Genomic DNA, 19,967 nt, shown 5'->3' on the forward strand with positions numbered 1-19,967 from the left:
AAAGACCAAAACAATCACAACAAAGGATAATAATTAAATGACTTCCAAGCAGACAATAAACTTGTACAATAAACCAATATGTTTCACATCGTGAAATAAAATATAATCAACTTACATTTTTGTAAAATTCTCCAAGTACGTTACTATCTCTTCCACTCGGCTTCCGCTTGGTAACAAATAACGTCGTTCGTCGTTTTTTTCTTCTTTTTCCCGCCATGGCGTTGGTATGTCACGTGATCTTTTTTACTTTGAATATCCTCAGTTTGTACAACAAAATGTAATTTAACAAAAAATAGAACAACCAGTAAGAGTGTGTAACTTAAAATATTTAAGTGTTTTTAAAATATTAATAATTACCCCATACGAAAAAAGTGGCATGTTGCAGCACAGCAAGTGGTTTAAAAAAACATCGGCTGGCGACCACGTTCCTTTTTATTTCTTTTTCGATTGATTCTCACATTAGAAGTTTCGTAGCATCTTCGTTTCGTGTCTTTGACGACTTAAAAGTAAGAAAATATGTAAATCTTTCAAATAATATTGTAAAATTTGTAATTTAAATGTGTAGTACTCTTTTTTAATGCAAATTATACCAATGTTTGGTATTGGGAGAAAACAATCAAATTCATTGTTTTGTTGCTACGATTTTTATCATATACTATGTATCTCTTATTTAGTGGGCACCTGTTAACACCTGAGCTTATAATCGAATAAAATTGTTTTAAAATAATCAATGAAAATTTATTTGAAGATATCCTTCCATAAACTGTAAACATTTAACACTTAAAAGATGCAGAAAGAAATTCTTTCACATCAACAAATTTTGTTTCCAATGTTGTTGTGTAGTTTATGCTGTCCTTTTGCTTTAATATAACAAATATAGTTGTTCTGTATTGTTTCGGCTGATTTGTCAGTAAAAAACTAGATATTTTTACTTAGTTGCTAACCATACCAGTTCAAACTTTATCACACAATGCCACCCAAGAAACCATAGGGCATTGGTCCAAAAATGTCCTCAAAGTTGGTTTGTGGCTTATCAAATACTGCCAAATTAAAAAAAAACGTTGATAAATGGTTACAAATAAGCATAACAGCTTCTTTTATTATATATTACTTTAAAGTACAATAGCTCTGTAACCCAGTCTGAAAACCACTGAACTAGGAAAAAGTAGCTAACGAGACTACTCATAACTGTTGTAACAAAATTGATATTGTCACAGAATGCGTTACGTGGCTGCGTACCTTCTGGCTGCCCTTGGAGGCAATGAAAGCCCTTCTTCAAGTGATATCAAAAACATTCTTGGAAGTGTCGGCATTGACTGTGATGATGACAAACTTGACAGAGTTATGTCAGAACTGAAGGGAAAGAATTTGGAAGAAGTCATTGCTGCAGGTAATTAAGGCTATTAAAACAAAGCAGAAATTCACATTTCACAAAATGTCACTGACATCTGTGAATACAGTAACAGTGCTTCCCAAAATATTTTGTGAAGATTTTACTTACCTCTTGTGGAACTATGTCCTAACCAAATATTATTAGAGAATAAGGTATTAAAAAAACATTTGGAAATCCTGCTACATGGGTTACAGCGAGGCCACATTGAAATGGCTTAGGTGTACAGTCACCACAAACACTAGTTTTCTGGTGCCACACATGGTCATTGCTTTCCAACCTGCTATTTACATGCCAATGATGAAAAAAATTCACCATCTTTCGACTGATTGATTGTGATGTTTCTTCACTTTGACCTGAGGCATGTCATGCATTTTAACATTATCAAGCAACACAAGATTCTTTGCTTTAACATAATAATCAAACATTTGTTTTTTGTCTATTAAGGTAATGAAAAGCTTGCCAGTGTGCCCTCTGGTGGTGGTGCAGTTGCGGCCAGCGGTGGCGGAGGAGAAGCCAAAGCTGAAGGTTTGTGTTGTTTGTTGATCACTGTTTGACTTTACCCTCCTTGATTCTTACCCAGTGACTGTTTAAATTCACTCTCACTCACTGTATTTACCTGGAGGAAAATTAATGCTGCTTTTGTGATTCTTTTCACTGTGTAGTGAAAATGTCACAACTGCCACATGTTTTTTGTTGTAATAGTTTGTAAATATATTGCAATTGTAAATTACCTAAAACTGTATTGTTGGTGTTTGAGCAGAAAAGAAAGAAGAGGTTAAAGAAGAATCTGAGGAAGAGTCTGATGATGACATGGGTTTCGGATTGTTCGATTAAACCTCATCACAAGATCTTGCGCAATTTTAATAAATGCAAATGGTCTACAAATGTTGTAGTTCAATACAAATCAGCATGGTATAATGTTAGTATTAAAATAGTTTTTGTAACAAGCAGTGAGTGTTACAGATCCATGTTCACAAAATAGAAAGTTAGCTACAGAAATACTGCCTTGATCGGGGCAATACACACTGGTTAGTGAGCACATTTTATCAGAGTACTGCTCCTGAGCATCCAGCCTGTTAGTACCAATGCATTTAGTTTGGATTCAATTACATATTATGAGAAGTGAGGAACCTATAGTACAGCGGCCTGCATGAATTCAACAACCTTAATGAGCCTAAACAAATTTTCATAAATACCCAATATGTAGGCAAGATTTATATAATACAGTTTAACATAAATCACGAATAATGACAATATCATGTAAGAAGAATACATCAACATGTAAGGATTTGGTGTATACTTGACTGGTCAAATTAAATCAGTTAAGTATGCAGCATTTGCAGTTTTCAAACCTAGAACAGAAATGGAAACCTGCAGCCAATAGGCTTTATACTTTTTTGTGGACCAAAATGTAAATACTGAAATTTAGCTGAATGTTAACTTACATGTAGCACCCTGGAGACAACATGGCAAAAAAAACTTGCCAACAGCCAGGATCGATTACTGTTAGGTGATCTTCACAAACAAAGTTTTCCTGGTCTAGAAGCATACACCCTCCAAAAGGCATAGCTACTGACCATAAGGAGTCCACTGTCTACTTCCACAAATGAACAGAATTTGACCTTGGCAAATAGATTGTATTTTGACAATTGAACCGGGGTGAGTTGGAACATAACACAGAGAAAAATAAGTTCACAAGCACTACATTAGTGGAAGTCTTTAATATTCAGAAACTTCATGTAGACCATAACCCTCCACAGTCTTCAAACCCAGATCATCCAAAGTTGGTTGCAATTCTTGCATGAGATAGTCGTAAATGTCTTGCCTTGATTCACATTTTATCTGCAAACACATTGTTGGGAATTATACGAACAGCATTCATTATAATTTATTAGTGTTTTTTTTAAATAGAATTGAGTTTTTTTTAAATAGAAATAGAATTGAGTTTTTTAAATAGAAGTCTTAGGTTGTGATAAGCTGCATTAGGAGTCTTCTCTACAGTTGTGGTCAATACCTGAAAATACACAGCCAAAATTTATGTCTACTAAGTCAATACGCACCCTTTATACAGAAACATGGTAAAAATATTTTAATCACAAGTTTATTCAGCAGATCCTAACCCACAACGCAATAAACCAGGTTTTTTCAGTTTTGCAGTTTCACAAAAAGAATATATTATAACATTGAAAACACATTATTCTGAATAAAAATTCAATTTTACAGTTTTATGTTTTTATCTTAAATATGAAAAGGTGAGTGGATGATTTTTCTTGACATTGATTCTATTGTGACATGGTAGGATATGGGTTTATCCATCAAAGCCTCAGTATTGGATTTTATATATATATCTGTTTTGTGATGCATTGAACTTGCCCAACTAAATTCAGACAAAAACCAAATATTTGGCAGTTTTACCCAAACTACTGAACAAATACACACCACTTTTATTAAGATCAAAAGGTTTAAAAAAGTGTATTTGCACACAAAGAATGAATAAATCCATTTACCCTGACAAGCTCGAGCACCCTTATGGCAAACGGCAAATGGTTAAGTCTCCTGCAAGCATACAGTGCAGCTTGGATAACAGCAGGCTCAGGTACAGCATCATGGCTGTGAAGATTCATGTAAGCAATTTTGAAGTCAAAGGCGTCCATATCCTGAAAAATATATATTTCTAAAAAAATGAACTTTTACTTCATACCAATTCAGTGAAAAAAATATATAATATAAATGATATTTTTAAAACTAAAGTGGCAAACACATTGCCAAGAGAACCCTAAATGTTATAGTAAATGTCAAAACATTTCAGGATCTTTGCATGCAAAAATATGCTGGCCATTTAGGTTTCACTCTTAAACTGAAAAGCCTTGACAAAACATTGTTAAAGAATTGTAATGCCACTTCCTATTTACAAGCTATTTCCCCATGACCTAACTTATTGTCACCTTGTTTTCGAAGGCAGCAATAAATGCAGCATTTTCTTCCTCTGGTGTTATTAACGCAGAATCACTAAACTTTCTCACCACTGGAACAGCTAAAATGAAGGAAGTTTAGTTTAAACCAAACGATACAAATATGGATCAAAACAAAGTTATATATATATATTGTTTTTCGTTATCATGTTTCACTTCTACTTGCCTAGAATCAAAATTGTATTTTTAAAATGCCAGATTGTTGAAATTCAACACAAAGTGCAGATAATACTCCTGAACTTAATAAAACAAATGTTTGTGTGGCAAAAACTTGAAGCAACTAAACAAATAAAAACACTGAAGAGTTGTTCAAAATGGGCTACTCTAAAACACGCAATCTACACAATCTATATGAAATCTACAAATAAAAATGTTGACAGTTGGAATTAATATAGTTGCAAGCGTTAACGTGTGATACAATGCAGTGTTTAGTACCATCCTAAACATATATGAGAATATCAAGACCCAAAGGGTTATCTGAAATGTAATTATAGCGTGAGTTTACAAACCTTCACCCCAGCCCAAGAAACCCTAATCATTAACATTTTTATATGTTTTATTAGTAGATTGCGGATAGATTGCCACTGATTATGTAGATTGTGCATTTTAGAGCAGGGCTACTCAAATTGTGTTGCTCGGCGACCCCATTTTGAAACGGAAATTTCTATGTGACATTGTGACCCCTAGATTGGTATGTGCACAACTTTTTCGCGATGATTGCCTGCTTGCTTGTATTTTAAAATTACTGATGGAAAGAAATACCTATATTTCATATATATATATATATATATATATACCATCTAATGTTGCCTAAAAAGCCAAATTTAATTTCTAACTTGATACACATATTGACAGTCTTAGCTTTTACGACGTCATAATCTATATTGTGAGTGTGACGCTTGCAGTATCTGCTTTTTCGCATTGTTTGCACATAATAGGCATAAAAAAGTTTGGGGTCGCGACCACAGTTTGAGAAGCACTGTTTTAGAGGACCCCTTCAAAATGGATGCCATCTAAAACTGCTCCAACTCTTAGCCCGCTTACCTAACACTGAAGCCACTTGGCCCACATAACAGGCTTAGTCAACTACAGGCCTTTGGAGTGGTTCAAACTGCCAAGCGCTCAACTAACCCCTGTTATGGCATGGGCTAATTGGGCTACTTTGGCTTTGGCATAGTGGGCTAAGCAGGATCGCAGTTTTAGATGTTACCACTTTAAAATGGTCACTCATTGGTCACCAATGCATTCAATACACCAGGTTTACTGCAAACCTGAAATCTGCATTCCAAAAAGTGTTGAAAACTTAATTTTACACTCACCAAATGGTTTGATCTGAGAGCGTGAAGCTACTTGAACAGTTCTAGCAGTTGTTTGAACCAAACGAAATGCAGATCGAAACATATTTATGATTATAAGTGTTTATCTCGCAACTGAAAAATCCTAAACGATAACACAAAGATAAATTAACATAAACTTTGAAATTATGGTTAAACAAGTAAAACAAAAGTTTTAACTGACATTCACATTTTTTCAAGGTCATTGTTTCCTAAACAAACTCCTTTAAAGGTGATATTCAAATTTTTTAACTAGCATTTCTTGAATAGTTTGGTTTTACATCAAAACTACTTTTTGAATACCTTTACCTTGCAACATTTTCAAAGAAATGAAATTTACAAATTCGCATTTTGCACACGGAAGAAACTCAAACTACCTAGAAGTATTTTCGAAATTTTTATTTGTCAAAATAAAGTACAAACACATGAAAATATTTTTAGTAAGTTTTTGTGTGCAAATAACCATCAATATCATTAATGTATCTGCAGAACAAATCACTGCTTAAGTACTAAACATAATCATAAACTATGTACAACTATTTAAAAATTGTTGTGCTGAAAAAATATTATTTTTCAGTAAAAAAATGTGAATATTTTTAAATTGTACCTTAATAATATGGTAAACGGTTTGTGCAAAAAAAGTCATGTACGTGACTTCGAAAGATGACGTTTGTCTATTCATGCGTGAAAAAAATGAAAACAAAAAAGTGAATTGTTTCCAGCTAAATTATTCAGTTTAGCATAATTTATGATTGTTTGCTTGTGGTTAGCTGTGTTAATTATAATACTTAGTTATCATAAATTGTTTTAATGATGCCTCATGCCATAGTTTAACCTGGAGGTGCAATTTATTTTTGTAGCCACGACTTTATTGTTTTAAAATGCATTTTATATTACATGTTTGTTGTATAGAATGAAGCATATAATTTATATTTGTGTGTTATGCTTTTTGTTGAACTTTATTATACCCACAACAGAAACATTTTGTGATGATGGGCAGGTATGATGACCTTTTTCGTATTTTTAATTTTTCAAAGGTAAGATGATGTATTGTGTTTTTACAGACTAACATTGAAATTGATCTTCATGGGGAATCAGATTGGAAGTGTTTGAAAACTTCATGGTCACTAAACAACATCACTAAGTCACCACCCTCCAAAAAATGTTATCCTCTCCAAGGGGTAAGAAAAAAGAACGTCTAAGATTTTGTGGTTTCCTAACTACCTTAATTAATTGGTTGTGGCGTTGTGAGTTAAAATACATGATATGTTTTGCTATGCAGGGTTCACATGTGTGCATTGACAATGTCATTGATTCACTTTACCCAAAGGATGTTATTCCAAACAGGTAACAATTTAGTATTGTTTAGTGTTTACCGTCGTAACAAACTTTATTTTGTTGTGGTATATTTTTAGTGGGCCGCACCGAACAGTTTGGGCAGTATATGGTGAACATAAATACGTTCCACCTGGAAGATTTGTACACAATTTGGAGGTGTGTTTTCTTGCATCATTACATTTTGTTTCTGTAAGCACCACAATAAATTTTGTTTTAATGTTTTTCCAGCATGGTGGGGTAGTGTTTTTATATCATCCCTGTGCACCTGTTCATTTAATTGAAACTCTTCGAAATGTTGCGAAAACATGCACATGGAAACATGTTTTTGCCGCTTATCGTAATCTCACTCAAGAATTTGTAAGTGTTTTTTTTAGTATGAATTAACTCGACACATTTAGTTTCCCTAAACAAGTATTGCTTTTACTTCTAGCCTCTTGCAGTATTGATGTATGGGTGTGTGTACAAAATGAACAGAATTAATTCTACTGACATCTCAAACTGGATTAGAGCGAGGGCTAAAAAGAGTCCTGAAGATGACAACAGACAAGGAGGTTACAATCACAGTTTAATTGAACTCTCATTACCACCAGTTATCCATGAGAAGCAAGAATTTTGCCCAGCAATTCCTGAACCAACACCCACACCAACCCCGACACCTCGGTTTGTTGGTTTAGTTTTTCTGTTGAATATGCAGTGTATGTAAAAAAGCTATTGCTGCCAGGCATAGTAAGCTCTTCTGGCGAGCTCTATAAACATGATGCAGTATATGTGTTTTCAATTAATTAAACAAGGTTCTGTTAGTACTTGGAAATCCTAATTTGTCAATAATGTTTTCCAATTGTTTCATTTTCTATTTACAGAAAATTTTATTATTACTTTGTCTTGTGTTAATGGAACATTTTCTAAACCTAAAGAATCAAAAAAGCTGGTTGAAAACAGATCAGACTTGCTTATTTCATTAAAATATATCATATGCTTTCTTTTGTAGTACTGATGAAGCAATCTGGGCAGTAGGGTCTCTAGTATTTATTTGTGCAATTCTTATTGCTGCTGTGTGTTACACTAAACTATGGAGAAGCAAACCAGGATATGACAATTCCGGTGCAAAACTGTGGCATGATGGCAATGCTGGTGGTTCAATGAGTGTAGCAGGTACAATATTAAACCTTACATGAACTTAATGTGTGAATCTGTTTTTGTGTTTGAAATGAACTTTAAATCTTATGTGCAACAAACTTTTGTCTTTGTGAATGGTAACATGGTCCTACAAATTGTTGTTGGGTATTATATATCCTGACGTTATCTGCCTTTTTGCATTGGAATTGTATGTCTACATTCCCCATTTCATAAATTAAACATATCATTTAAAGCTGTTGTCCGCAAACTGCCACACATGATGAAATCAAAAATGAAAAATACACGCTCTGCTGCATCATCAAGTTTTTACACACGGATTGAAGACAATTTATCATCATCTGAAGAAGAGTTGTAAATGCCTTCAGGGTTTTGAGCTGCTATGCTGTTCACCATATATTGATATGTTTAGAACATTACATAAGGCTTATGTCACCTTCAAATGTCATGGTGAAGTTGTGGTTATAAGCATGTAGTGGATTTGTGTCTGTGCCTAAATCAGCTTTAAAATAAAAATGTAATGAAGAGAAATCTGCTAAAAACAAAGTTTGTAGCCAATTTACCTATGGTTTAAACTGTTTTGAAGCTGTTTGGTTACTCATTACGGTCACTATCCTGTTACATACGTCCATTTAGATATAGGGCTGTATAAATGTACTTGTTTGAAGCTGCTTTTTGTAATGAAGTTCCATGCAATATAGTTTCGAATGAGTTTATTAGAAGTATTGAAGCTTGTGGGGCTGTACAATAGTTTGGTTATTGTTGTCCAGACATTTTTGTTCCACGTACTTAAATCGCACCTTTTTTGTATGCAGTGTTAATTTATAATGGTCCGCAATTTGTTCTTTTTTCTGTTTTGGTACTTAACTTGCCGAATTGAAACAATTTCAGGGCTTTCATAATTGACAAGAACAACAAAGTAAGATTACATTGATAATTGTGTCGATTACGTGTTGATGTTTACAGCATATAAATGTGAACCAAGTCTTTGTACTTAATTTTGTAGGCAATATTACACTAGCTGTGTTTTTATCTTCATGTTTTGATAGCAGTTTATAAGTTTAATTTGAAGCAAAACTAAATTTTGCTGATCAATTACTGAAGAAAGCTAAAAATCATAACTTTAGGAAACGTTTTTTGTGTGATTTATGTGGTTGTCTGCAATTGTTTTTGTTTTGTACCACACACACACAATTGATATCTTTTTGTTGCTACATATGGTATGATTAATGTTTATAAACAGTATGTGAGTCACATGTTTTGTACACATTGTGTCAATGTGGTAAAACATTCATTGAAAAAGATGCATATTTGTTAAATTTACAACAAAATATTGTGATAAAGTATAACAATTTTTGGGCAAAAATGAATTACTTATACTCTGTCACATGTCACATTGACATTTTATAGTTTATAATTTTCAAATTGACCTTGTAGCTCACAAACCCCCTAACTAGAAAATACCATTGTTTGTATTACATGTAAAATGCCTATAATGCTTGAAGTCGTAATTCCTTTTTTGGGGAAAAGAAACAAGTGATTAAGAACCTCTGGTTTGTAGCAATAACAACTAATCAATCCAATTGGCACTTATCTTTTGTTAATTTTTTTGTTGTTGTGAAACCAAAACTTTGTACTCTTTAGTGTGTGAACTACAAAATGTTACCTGACGAAATAACAAACAATTGTTGTTTGTCTTTTGGACAGAGCTGTATGTTGCTGCCACCACATTTGCGACTTTGTTGAGCACTTTCACATTAATAAAATCTTGCAATGTTGTGTTTTCAATTTGTTCATTTATAGCGTAGGAATAAATTTGTTCGTGTTCATTCAAAAAAATACAGAAAAAAATTCTAAAATTCTATTTGAGCTATTCATTTTTAATCAGATATTTCAGTCTAGGCTTTCAGCTAGGCCTAGATTTTGAAGAGTTCACCCTAAAACATTTTAACTCATACTCAAGACACATTATATTGTGTTAAATATGGTAAAGTCAACAAGTACATAATAACCTGGAAATCAAGTCCATGAAGCACCGGTAAGTCATTCCAACTTAAAGGGTTTAATTTTAATTTAACCGCATAATCAGTAATGGTGACGATCAAGCGTAAAAAAAATGGTATGACTTAATTATCATCATGCACGTTGCCTAAATTATTCTGACTTGATTTAATTGTAAGATTGTAGCTTGGAGATTGCAACATTTCATCATGTTTATGCTTAATATCACGTCTGACATTCAGATTTGGCACCTGACTGAGCGTGACCTGCTTTGCACCAGATACTATTGTTTTATTTCAAACCAAGAGTCATATAACAGGTACAAAAATTCGTTGAAAGACTTTAAGGGTGTCCAATAAAAACGCACGACAAAAAAAACGAACATTCAAAAAACTATTTTGGGGGTAGTCAAACTATGTACATGGGTGACTTGTTGTCGACTAGAATAAAATCGGAATGAATCACTGTATCTCACAAATAAGTGCAATCATTGACTTACAACTTTATACACGTGGATATCGGTAAAACACAAACAAATGTACAGCGCAAACTAGTGTAAAGATGTCAGCGCACTGATACAACGTAATCGCTTAATGCCCTTGGCTTTTATTACATCAGGGCGTCGCAGCTCCGAAATAAATCGTTGCCTAAAAAGATCGTATTTCGCAGATTTCCGGCAGATGATTGACAGAAAAACAGAATTATTTTGCCTCACATACTTTCGATTATAAAATAAAAAGTAATGGAGGGGTAAACGTTCGGAAATAGATTAGAGGACTTCAACTTAAGGCAAGTTAAAGTACGTAATTACACGTATCACGTAATAATATGGTTCAAATAAAGCCATACGTGCGCGAAAAGATACTACCTTCTAATTGTTTGACCTGGCACTCTGCATGCTTATTGCAAATCGTGTCTTCTAGCCATCTCCCTAGAGCGGCATTTGGATTTTCCCATTCGACGTTTGGCTTTGGTTTGCACTTACATTTCAAACTGCACGATTTAACCGACTTATAATTCTGTTTAAAAGCATACCCGAAATTAAAAGATGCAAACCAAACAGTGACGTCATAACTAGGACTGACTATGACGTGGTAAAGGCAGGACACGGGCCAACAACAGCAGCAGTTGTTGCTTGTGGCAAAGTATCTGATTTTGCCCAATCCGGAAATACGTTTAAACCCCAGAATGCAATCCCGTAGGTGTTGATGAAAACGGTGATGACCAAAACGGCAACTATATTGAGAAGCCATCCAGTTTTAATCTGCAAAACAAGTGTTATTGTTTGGTAGAAACCACGAAAGCTACATGTTGCCTGTTATTGTATTGGGATGAAAGCAGTAGTGGGATTCAGCCGGTCGCACGCGGTTCTATAGAACCGTCTCACGAAATTTTATGAGATCAACGAACCGGTTACCATTACTGGTTACTGTCAAAGGACTTTTTGCAATAGATCCGGCCGAAAAATATGACTTTTGTGATAGAACTGACTGACACAAAATTGGAATACCACCACTGGATGAAAGTTTAAGGTCCACGATACCGAAATTTGCGCTTAAACATCTTGCTAATTCGTAAAAAAACAGAGACAAAATAGTTCCTTTTCCGATGTATAGACGTTAAAAATGAATGACTAAGCGAGACTTTTCAGACTGTTTTCCCTGTTTAAAATGACCAAAATGCGAGATGAAAATTGGACCAATTAGAAATTGCTAGATTTTAGTATTGTGCTTTACACTCACCAAGTCTATGACTTTTAGATGTCCATAGGAGAAGGCTATAGCGTTAGATGGTGTTGCTACCGGCAACATGAAGGCCATGGATGACACAATCACGGGAGGAAGCATCAGATAAAGAGGATGGATTTCAAGAGTTATTGCCTGTGATATAAGAGAGAATAGTTAGGTACCGAAAGGTTCGTTATTAGTTGCCTGTTTGCTTGTTCCAAAGTTTCTGTATTTACTTGTATTTTACTTGATTTGATAGTTTAGGAAACCTTAAACATCCAAAGCAAATCACCATAAGTCTAATGACACAACGCGAGTTCAACTGAAAGAAGTTATGCCGCATCAATCCAACCTAGTTTAAGTCTAAAGCATTCCCACACGACAGGACATAGAAAAAATAAATATCTAGCCTGCAATTGCATTTCGACTACACAGGCTTAGTGGTAAACCCATCGGAAGTTGAATCACAGGCACCGTTGCTTGCTGTGCATGCTGCACATAACTTCTTATTAGGGGACCACCTGTTCAACTGTATGGTGCAGTGATTCTCAAACGCGGCTCTCAGGGCCGCATGCGACTTCCAACTATCTATTTTGCGGCTCGCACCAGGCCCCAGAAAACCACCAAAGATTGATATTTTAGCTTTCAAGGAAATAATCTTAAGTGATTTTCTGATGTCTCGTTTTTCTGAAAACCCATAGCGCCTTCAATTGGCTGACGCACTATCATATACAAATAATTATGATGCGAGCGTTGATATGCATGAAGATTTTCAGGGCTCATTCCATGCAATAATGTATGTTTATCTTACCTAGGCTAAATGATAGTTTATCAATCAATAGGTTACGAAATGATGGGCATTAAAACTTACAAGTTGAGCTAGAATGGGGGTGAATATAGACGAGGTTGCAGTGTTGTTTGAAACTTGTGTGAAGAGACAAACCAAGATCGTACAAACGAGACATATCACCCAATCATCAATACTATCATCAAAGGCTAGCAATTCACCCACCCACACAGAAAAGCCCGATTCCTGTAGACAAGATGACACTTGTCGGTATATTGCGGGTACGTAAGTTCAAGGTATATTTTGAAACAAATGCTACACACAAGATATAAAAAACCTTTTACAAACGTTAATGAGAAAAGAACTCCTATAAGGTACTCTGTGTTTTTTATTTGGCATCATTTATTTCTAACCTAAATCAAATAACACATGGCACAAAAACGTATTGCACAGTCAGTAGGAACAGTACTTGGTTATTTATGTTAAAACAAGTTGAATGAGACAAATCTTACAGTGGCGCCGTCTGCAAGGGCATATCCACCAGCAAATAAAAACAAGATATCCCATGGAAACATTCGGTGAACGGTTCGCCAATCAAGGATCGAAGGAACGGGTTTCTTGATTTCTACATATAAGTTCAAGAATATCGATAAAATGTTTTCAAACACTTTACCAAGAAATCTCTGTGTCTGAGGTTAAGTTGTTTGAAAGCAACAGTTTAAATTACAATACTGAACAGCAAAATTTAACAATGAACAATAGATAAAAATGGAAATCATATACTTTTGGAACAAACTACAATATAAGACACAATCTCTAGTTTCTGCAATCACCCATTTTTTCGAACATTTTAAATCGACTTACTAGATTGATCTTGGCCATCGAAAATACTCGGTTTTCTATTGGGAAGAATGAACAAAATAAAGGACATTGTGACGGCCACTGTGCCATCTGTGACGTAACCATCAGGAAATATGGTGGCCCATCCAGGCATGAAACCTGGTTCACGGAAAAACCAGAGCAAGGTCGTGATCAGAAAGATGATCAATACGGTCACCTCACCCCACCTAAGCATTAAATATTAAATTTGTTATTGCGTCTCACCACTTTTCGTTCAGCCTACGCTTATTGACATACGAAAATGTTTTTCAACTCTATACTGTTTATGTTTTTTACATTTTAGCGAATGGTCATTTGAAAATATGGCACCAAACCAAATCGTATTTTCGAAGATTAAAAAAGGTTTTCAGGTATTCAGGTTTGTGTTATTTTAGTTTTAAGCAGATAATTTAACCAAAGTCTCACCTGATAGGTCCGAGACTATTGTATTCATTTCTTATCACTTGCATCGCAGCTTTTTCACCAGCAGTTGATTCACTTGGTCTCCAAAACCTCGTAATATCTCTCCAACTATAGCAAAATACGTACACATGTTCAATTATGTTTTAGAGCAGTGGTTCCCAAACTTTTTTCTTTTAAGGCGCATTTTAGAAAAAACTGTTGTGTTTTTTAAACCTTTTATTTAAATCGTCACAAAAAATACTTACTTGAACCCGAAGAAGTACCAGCAAAGCCAAATGTAGGCTAGGATTAGAGTCACAAATGCACCAGGCAATGCGTACATGATCCAGTTTCCAAATGACAACTTCACATCAGCGTCAGGAAAAGTTCTAATCAGAAAAATAAATTTAGTTAATGTGCTGCCTAAATAGTTTGAATCTCACTTAACCGATTTAGTAATAGCAATAAATATTAAACGCTTATTTGCAAAAGTCATCAAAAATTAAAATACACTGCATACGTAGAAACAAAAACTGCTCAAAGAGTACTATTTGAGTTCGAAAACTTGTTTTAGACCCCACAAAACCTGCAAGATGACAGATTGCACATTTGGAAAAAAACTTGGTATATCGTTCTTACGACAAAGCAATTCGTGGAACAAGTTCATTGTTTAAAAAAAATTGCCTAGTATTAATGTTTGTAGACATTACTATGGAGACTTACTGTTCGTATATCGCGGCCAGTACCAGATTAGGGGCCGTTCCTGTTAACGTAGCCGTTCCACCGATTGATGACGCAAAAGGGACACAGATTGTTACCCCAGTAATCAGAAGCTCCATTCGTTTTCGCTCAGTCTGTTCGCAAAGTTCCAACTCCTGAAACGTGTAAGATAGGAAACGGTTGTAGTTTGAATCTAATAGAGCTGGTGATACGAAATCGCATGCGAAAATACACGACTGTTAACACAATGTATCGCAAAGACAGAAAAGCTACAGTTGAGTGAGGGTTTTTCTATCTTCGAAAAGCCTTTTCACAGTTTTTAGTGTAAAACTGTTTTAAGTTTGGTTGAACGAAAACTGGTTAACGATTTAACAGAAATATGAAAGAAATAAGTGAATGCGGTAACAAGAACAAAAATTAAGTTTGAGTTGTGAAAGAAAAATAATTGGATTTTTTAATGTACTTTTGAACTCACGTCTATAGTTTCCGCTTCCGAAACGTCTTTATCGGAACTTTTGTCACTGAAATCATCAACTTCTGAAAACGAACTTTCATCCAAATCAACCTGTGCAATATAAAGGCTTTAAGTAAGCTCTATATCTTGTACCTAATAAATACAGAAAATGTAACAACTGCCCCGCTGGTTTGCCCTACCTTAACTTTACAACGGTGGGATTCGAACGCACAAAACCTTTACATTGCTGAGTGTCTTATAATGGTTAGCAAGCACGAAAATTAAGCGACCAGGTAATGTTCTGCTTGATTTTTTTGTGATTGTAGACAAAGGTAATGTTTCAATCAATCAAATTAGCTTGTTTACTCACGCAATATTCTGGTGCGGATGATGCGAAAAACAAATTTTATGTAGATTTAAAAAGAATGGGTAACAATACATACCGTGAACATCGTATTATCGTAGAATGACGTAGATTGGGAAATCCCCGTTGGCAATTCTTTCTTTATAGAATTCTGGTCGGATTTTTTGCCGAAGTTGTTTCTTTTCTTTATCAACAAAAACCTCAGTTATTACGTCGCGTCTTACGTTGTCTTATCGAGGTTAAAAAATATGCTTTATTGTCCAAAAACTTTAACTTAAAACAGATATCACTTTTCAGCATTTTATCTGTCCCATTTATCCTGAGATTTATACAAACAGGTCTGTCTTTGGTATTTGACCGTTTTTTCACGACCTTCGAAATTCTACTGTAAGTTTCTCATGGTAACTCGGTTTCTTTGACCTGAAATCGCGTGAAAACACAATAAAGTATTCGGCTCAGTAACTATGTCTGATCTCACCTTTTCAAAATTTCTCTCAGCATCAGCCTTGAGTTCGTTAAAAACAGCTTCAACGATGGGAAGCATCATGGCTGTGGTGGCGGTTGAGCTGATCCACATTGAGAGAAAGAATGTGATCGCCATGAAACCGAACATCAAGCTGCAAGTGCAATTATGGTCACAAGATTATTCCGACAATAGATAAAAACGGATTCTGTCCGTGCCCAATGTATTTCAAGCCAAAATCTCGAATGTATTATTTTTCTTAATAAATCAGAATTACCGGCAATGATCAAAAGTTTTTACCTTGGTAAAACACAAATGTGGCGTAGTGTGAAGTCAAGCCTGATTCAAGCAGATTTTATTGACACTGATGCTCAAACTTAAACCGGAACGTTACCCCAAACTCAAAGCTGTGAAGACGAAGTGTGAAGACCGAACGTAACTTCGGGCAAAAAGTTGATAAACGCTCTGGCTTCAAACTATTTCAGAAATTATTTAGAACTTACGATCTTGGTTTTGCTCCGACAAGCATCAAAATCCTAAGTGCGGTTCTTTTGTGTAGTCCAGTGACTTCCACAGCAATAGCAATGAGCAAGCCTCCGACGAACAACCAGCTGCTGTCGCGGAAGAAGGCAGCGCTAACTTCAGCTCCCGTCATGATTCCAGTCATTGGGAAGATTATAAGAGGCAGAAATGACGTCACTGCCAGGGGAATCACCTCTGCGATCCAGTAAATTGCCATGAGAAGAATCGTGTAGCCGCATGCTGCCTCCTGAGATAAAAGATAAAAATATTTGGATATTTGCTCTGAGTGGGATCTGAACCCGCGTTGAAACATTTCTGAGGTGGATTTACCGACACAAAGTCACTTGTAAAAGTTCAACTCAAAGTTGTTTTTGCCTCTGCGTTTGACACTGATGCTTGATAGGTGAATAAATACTAACAAACTCAAAACAGAAGGTGTGCCCTATCTTATTACTAAAGTAAGTTCATTTGAAAGATATTTAGGTAATTTTGTCTGAATCGTCAGGGAGATAAATAATTAATATAGTGTAAAATAATCAGTGATAAAATAGTTTGTTACATTGCTTAGCCTAAAATGAAATCAAACATACATTTTTCAGGGAGCCACAATGTTGGACTTAGGAAAACAATTAGGATACTAACTTAGTGTTAATCAAGAAGAGTTCACAAAGGTTTAAACAAACCTTACAGGAGAGATGAATGGTTTTGCTCAAGGCTTATGTATTGTTGGATATACTGACTTCACAGATGTATTTAAACGACAAATGCCCAACTCAATGTTATTAAACATGCGAATACAATCATTACGTGATCGTTGACGGCAGCATTTTCGTGCACCATAACACAGACCCCACTGCACTACAACATCTCCCCTGCAGCGATTAATAACAACATTCCGGGAATGTTTTGACACGAAATTCATCGGTGGTAAATGAGTTCAGCGGTGGTTGGGGGTAAAAACCGCAGCATTCTTGATACACGGGTGGTGGTGAAAAGATGATAGCATTCCCTCCGACGCAGTGTCAGTCAACAAGCGGTTTGTACCAGTGAAAGCTTGTTGTACACTGGTTATGTGGCCTGTCAGCAGGTTATGCAACTATCTCGTCTGTTTAACCTCGTTTCATCATTGAATTCGATGTGCGGAATGTTATTCGGCAAATTTAATTGCAAGCAAGGCGTTGTTTTTGCCAAATACCTTACGCGACATTTTATGCAAAACTTGGTGTGCAAACAATTTGGTTTCGTTTAAATTTACAGAATTGGTCTGGTGGTTGCAAAAACTTCCAAAAGTTAAATTAGCGATTAAAAAAACAAAACAGAAGGACTGATGCTATTACATAGCAAATGCAACTTTTCTTTGTAAATGCTAACACCAGCTGTGTATCACTTGTTTGAAGATTTTGTGGTCAAAACATTGTCAATGAAATGTCGTACCAACACCGATGTTTTTGTTTTTTTGCGACTGAGTTTTGCAACGTTGAGTTGTCGTGATTTGAACCTCGCTTGTCTGAACTGAGATGCTCCTTGCCGACAACCCCGCTATATGACGTCACGCTATGGGTAAATATTTGTTTGTGTCGCCGGACTTACGTTAAGTTGTAGGATTGGTTACAACGACAAGTACGGAAGTAAACATTTATGTAGGAGAAGCCGACTGGATTCGAATACGAAAGTTTTTCTATTTGTTTGTTTTTTATATTTTTGCTTCGCTCTGCACAGCAGGCTGTTTTGCAAAACAAATTTTACAGCTTAAATGCTGTTAAAATGAACCAGTAAAGAATTTTGATGTTTTCTCAGAAGTTTTATTTTATAAAATGGAAAATATAAATCAACTTACCGTGGTTGGGATAACAATGGGAATCGGGAGGAGTAACACAGGAGGAAGAATGACTGAGAGTGTACCACGGAAAGCCCAAATCTTCCTGAGCAGAAGAGGAACAGTCATAATGAACCACACGTTTCATAAGATGTATAAATTTGTGGTTTTATCAACAACTGCTCAAACAAAATAAAAACCAGGTCAAGCTGTAAGACTACTTGTTTTCGTCATGACTGCATATGAGCAATTTTGTCAGAAAATGCTTACTTAAGGTAAAAGTGCTGCACATTATGTAGGCTAACTAAATATTAGAAATATTATTAGTAGTTTCAAAAGCGTCTAATTGCTGAAAAACCGCCTATTTGATTTCAATATTTTGATATCAATCAATCTCGCCTAAACATAATTGTTTCGCAAATAGCTGAACTTCGGCATTTTTTTCCTTTTACAACTTTAAGCACAGATTGAAAACTTTTGTCCCACTTTCCTCGCCTCTGCCTTCTATATTGTTTTAGCAACGTTATTTAGGGCAAAGCAACGCATGAAAACCACCTCATCAAAATTTTACAAACGTTTTGTGGTTTACAAGAGTCATTGCTGCCGTGTACGTTATTGTGGCTACTGGACAAGGCTAGAAAGATTACTTCTTTCACAAAACGAAAGTTAATTAAAACGGTGTTCGGATTGAGATTCGTAATTTGAAGTCTGTTGCAACGGCAGTTACAGACACGGTTTAAGATATTGACTCGATCAGTGTATCGCAATATTCAACTTATGCTTATGTTGGACTTATGTTGGACTTATGTCGGATATATTTACTATTTTGTTTTGTAATTTTACACTTGACATTCGTATTTCTTATATCACCACAAAACGGTTTCGTTTGACTTAAACTTCAAATGTTATGAATCCAAAATAAATTCGACTTGTTTCGAGTGTCGTAGCTGCCAGAAATCGTTTTGTTTTTTCAGGCGTAACGAATAGCAATTACCTAAAATTTACTCCGACGCTACATACAACCTTTTTTACAACACAGTCATTTCTCCACTTAACAGAGAAAATTTACAGAAAAAATCCATAAAGCTTCTAACTACTCAGTTTTCTCCAAAATAGGAATGACTTTCAACCAAGTTGCAGTTAAAACCGGACAACTTCGTTTAACGGCACGATTTATTTGTCACAACAAGCACCTGAACCTGATCTTATATATTCCGGTCGAAGCGAAGCAAATTCCATGTGTAGGATCTAACTTGTTTATTTGCTTGTTCGTTCACGTCACCAGGCCAGTGGTCTGACGTTGGACCCGCGCGGGATTTTGATGCCTTACAGACGTGAACTTTCCATCACTGTTTGTGCGTTGAATTCCCGGGAAGTTAACTTGCTGACTCATCAGTGACAGCGTAAATGTTGTTGATAGAAAATGTCAACGTTGGTTTGCGTAGAAAATGCTGCAAAGTTACGAATTCTCGTCAAAATTTGCTGCAACGTTGCAAAATCTTGGAAATATTTGGTGGCTGCTGGTTTCTATCAACGTTTTGCAGCAAACCGATTGTTCTTTCTTTTGTTTCGGCAAAATACATCAATGTATATTCAATTTATCAAGGAGATTTACTGTTATGAATCGGATCAACGCCGTTTTAGATTTTTACATTGGGGTT

At 35.4% G+C, this 19,967-nt stretch overlaps 4 protein-coding genes and 1 long non-coding RNA gene across 5 annotated transcripts in view; 2 read left to right on the plus strand and 3 right to left on the minus strand.

The window, feature by feature from the left end:
• The window catches only part of LOC145227440 (uncharacterized), a 29,481-nt gene extending 29,302 nt beyond the window's left edge, over positions 1 to 179 (minus strand). Inside the window, exon 1 of the long non-coding RNA XR_013859917.1 lies at positions 116 to 179. This is a non-coding gene — a long non-coding RNA (uncharacterized LOC145227440). The remainder of the gene's footprint in view (positions 1 to 115) is intronic.
• Positions 180 to 390: 211 nt separating this feature from the next.
• Positions 391 to 2,278, plus strand: LOC145227424 (large ribosomal subunit protein P2-like). The gene is made up of 4 exons (XM_080092360.1): positions 391 to 506; positions 1,218 to 1,390; positions 1,838 to 1,918; positions 2,154 to 2,278. The coding sequence occupies exons 2-4, from the start codon at positions 1,219 to 1,221 to the stop codon at positions 2,225 to 2,227; spliced, it is 327 nt and encodes a 108-aa protein (XP_079948486.1). The 5' UTR covers positions 391 to 506; position 1,218; the 3' UTR covers positions 2,228 to 2,278.
• A 731-nt stretch (positions 2,279 to 3,009) lies between these two features.
• On the minus strand, positions 3,010 to 5,827 carry LOC145227408 (cytochrome c oxidase subunit 5A, mitochondrial-like). Its single transcript, XM_080092359.1, has 4 exons — positions 5,685 to 5,827; positions 4,339 to 4,427; positions 3,901 to 4,050; positions 3,010 to 3,235 (listed from the first exon to the last, which is right to left on the minus strand). The coding sequence occupies exons 1-4, from the start codon at positions 5,764 to 5,766 to the stop codon at positions 3,113 to 3,115; spliced, it is 444 nt and encodes a 147-aa protein (XP_079948485.1). The 5' UTR covers positions 5,767 to 5,827; the 3' UTR covers positions 3,010 to 3,112.
• A 720-nt stretch (positions 5,828 to 6,547) lies between these two features.
• LOC145209083 (uncharacterized) lies at positions 6,548 to 9,954 on the plus strand. Its single transcript, XM_080079330.1, has 8 exons — positions 6,548 to 6,699; positions 6,764 to 6,880; positions 6,982 to 7,046; positions 7,115 to 7,193; positions 7,266 to 7,394; positions 7,468 to 7,697; positions 8,026 to 8,189; positions 8,408 to 9,954. The coding sequence occupies exons 1-8, from the start codon at positions 6,613 to 6,615 to the stop codon at positions 8,527 to 8,529; spliced, it is 993 nt and encodes a 330-aa protein (XP_079935456.1). The 5' UTR covers positions 6,548 to 6,612; the 3' UTR covers positions 8,530 to 9,954.
• A 1,290-nt stretch (positions 9,955 to 11,244) lies between these two features.
• On the minus strand, positions 11,245 to 18,456 carry LOC145221230 (Na(+)/citrate cotransporter-like). Its single transcript, XM_080088013.1, has 13 exons — positions 18,328 to 18,456; positions 16,472 to 16,737; positions 15,984 to 16,122; positions 15,585 to 15,689; positions 15,163 to 15,252; positions 14,691 to 14,842; positions 14,234 to 14,356; positions 13,992 to 14,096; positions 13,551 to 13,753; positions 13,199 to 13,311; positions 12,771 to 12,932; positions 11,915 to 12,052; positions 11,245 to 11,436 (listed from the first exon to the last, which is right to left on the minus strand). Exons 1-13 carry the CDS (start codon positions 18,433 to 18,435, stop codon positions 11,257 to 11,259), a joined length of 1,884 nt encoding a protein of 627 aa, XP_079944139.1. The 5' UTR covers positions 18,436 to 18,456; the 3' UTR covers positions 11,245 to 11,256.
• Between the last annotated feature and the right edge of the window lie 1,511 nt (positions 18,457 to 19,967).

Source organism: Phallusia mammillata, chromosome 1, assembly GCF_965637545.1.
Source record: "Phallusia mammillata chromosome 1, kaPhaMamm4.hap1.1, whole genome shotgun sequence".
In the NCBI taxonomy this organism is placed as follows: Eukaryota; Metazoa; Chordata; class Ascidiacea; order Phlebobranchia; family Ascidiidae; genus Phallusia; species Phallusia mammillata.

Excerpts from the sequence above, each read along its gene's own strand:
- LOC145227424 (XM_080092360.1), top strand. The coding sequence starts at position 1,219 with ATGCGTTACGTGGCTGCGTACCTTCTGGCTGCCCTTGGAGGCAATGAA. Across the intron at positions 1,391-1,837 it reads GGAAGAAGTCATTGCTGCAG|GTAATGAAAAGCTTGCCAGT; the intron begins GTAATTAAGGCT and ends TTGTCTATTAAG. Across the intron at positions 1,919-2,153 it reads AGGAGAAGCCAAAGCTGAAG|AAAAGAAAGAAGAGGTTAAA; the intron begins GTTTGTGTTGTT and ends GTGTTTGAGCAG.
- LOC145227408 (XM_080092359.1), bottom strand. The coding sequence starts at position 5,766 with ATGTTTCGATCTGCATTTCGTTTGGTTCAAACAACTGCTAGAACTGTT. Across the intron at positions 4,428-5,684 it reads CTCTCAGATCAAACCATTTG|CTGTTCCAGTGGTGAGAAAG; the intron begins GTGAGTGTAAAA and ends CCTTCATTTTAG. Across the intron at positions 4,051-4,338 it reads TTGCTGCCTTCGAAAACAAG|GATATGGACGCCTTTGACTT; the intron begins GTGACAATAAGT and ends TATATTTTTCAG.
- LOC145209083 (XM_080079330.1), top strand. The coding sequence starts at position 6,613 with ATGAAGCATATAATTTATATTTGTGTGTTATGCTTTTTGTTGAACTTT. Across the intron at positions 7,395-7,467 it reads GTAATCTCACTCAAGAATTT|CCTCTTGCAGTATTGATGTA; the intron begins GTAAGTGTTTTT and ends TTTTACTTCTAG. Across the intron at positions 8,190-8,407 it reads TGGTTCAATGAGTGTAGCAG|CTGTTGTCCGCAAACTGCCA; the intron begins GTACAATATTAA and ends TATCATTTAAAG.
- LOC145221230 (XM_080088013.1), bottom strand. The coding sequence starts at position 18,435 with ATGACTGTTCCTCTTCTGCTCAGGAAGATTTGGGCTTTCCGTGGTACA. Across the intron at positions 16,123-16,471 it reads GTCGGAGCAAAACCAAGATC|CTTGATGTTCGGTTTCATGG; the intron begins GTAAGTTCTAAA and ends TTGCACTTGCAG. Across the intron at positions 14,097-14,233 it reads TGGTACTTCTTCGGGTTCAA|TTGGAGAGATATTACGAGGT; the intron begins GTAAGTATTTTT and ends ATTTTGCTATAG.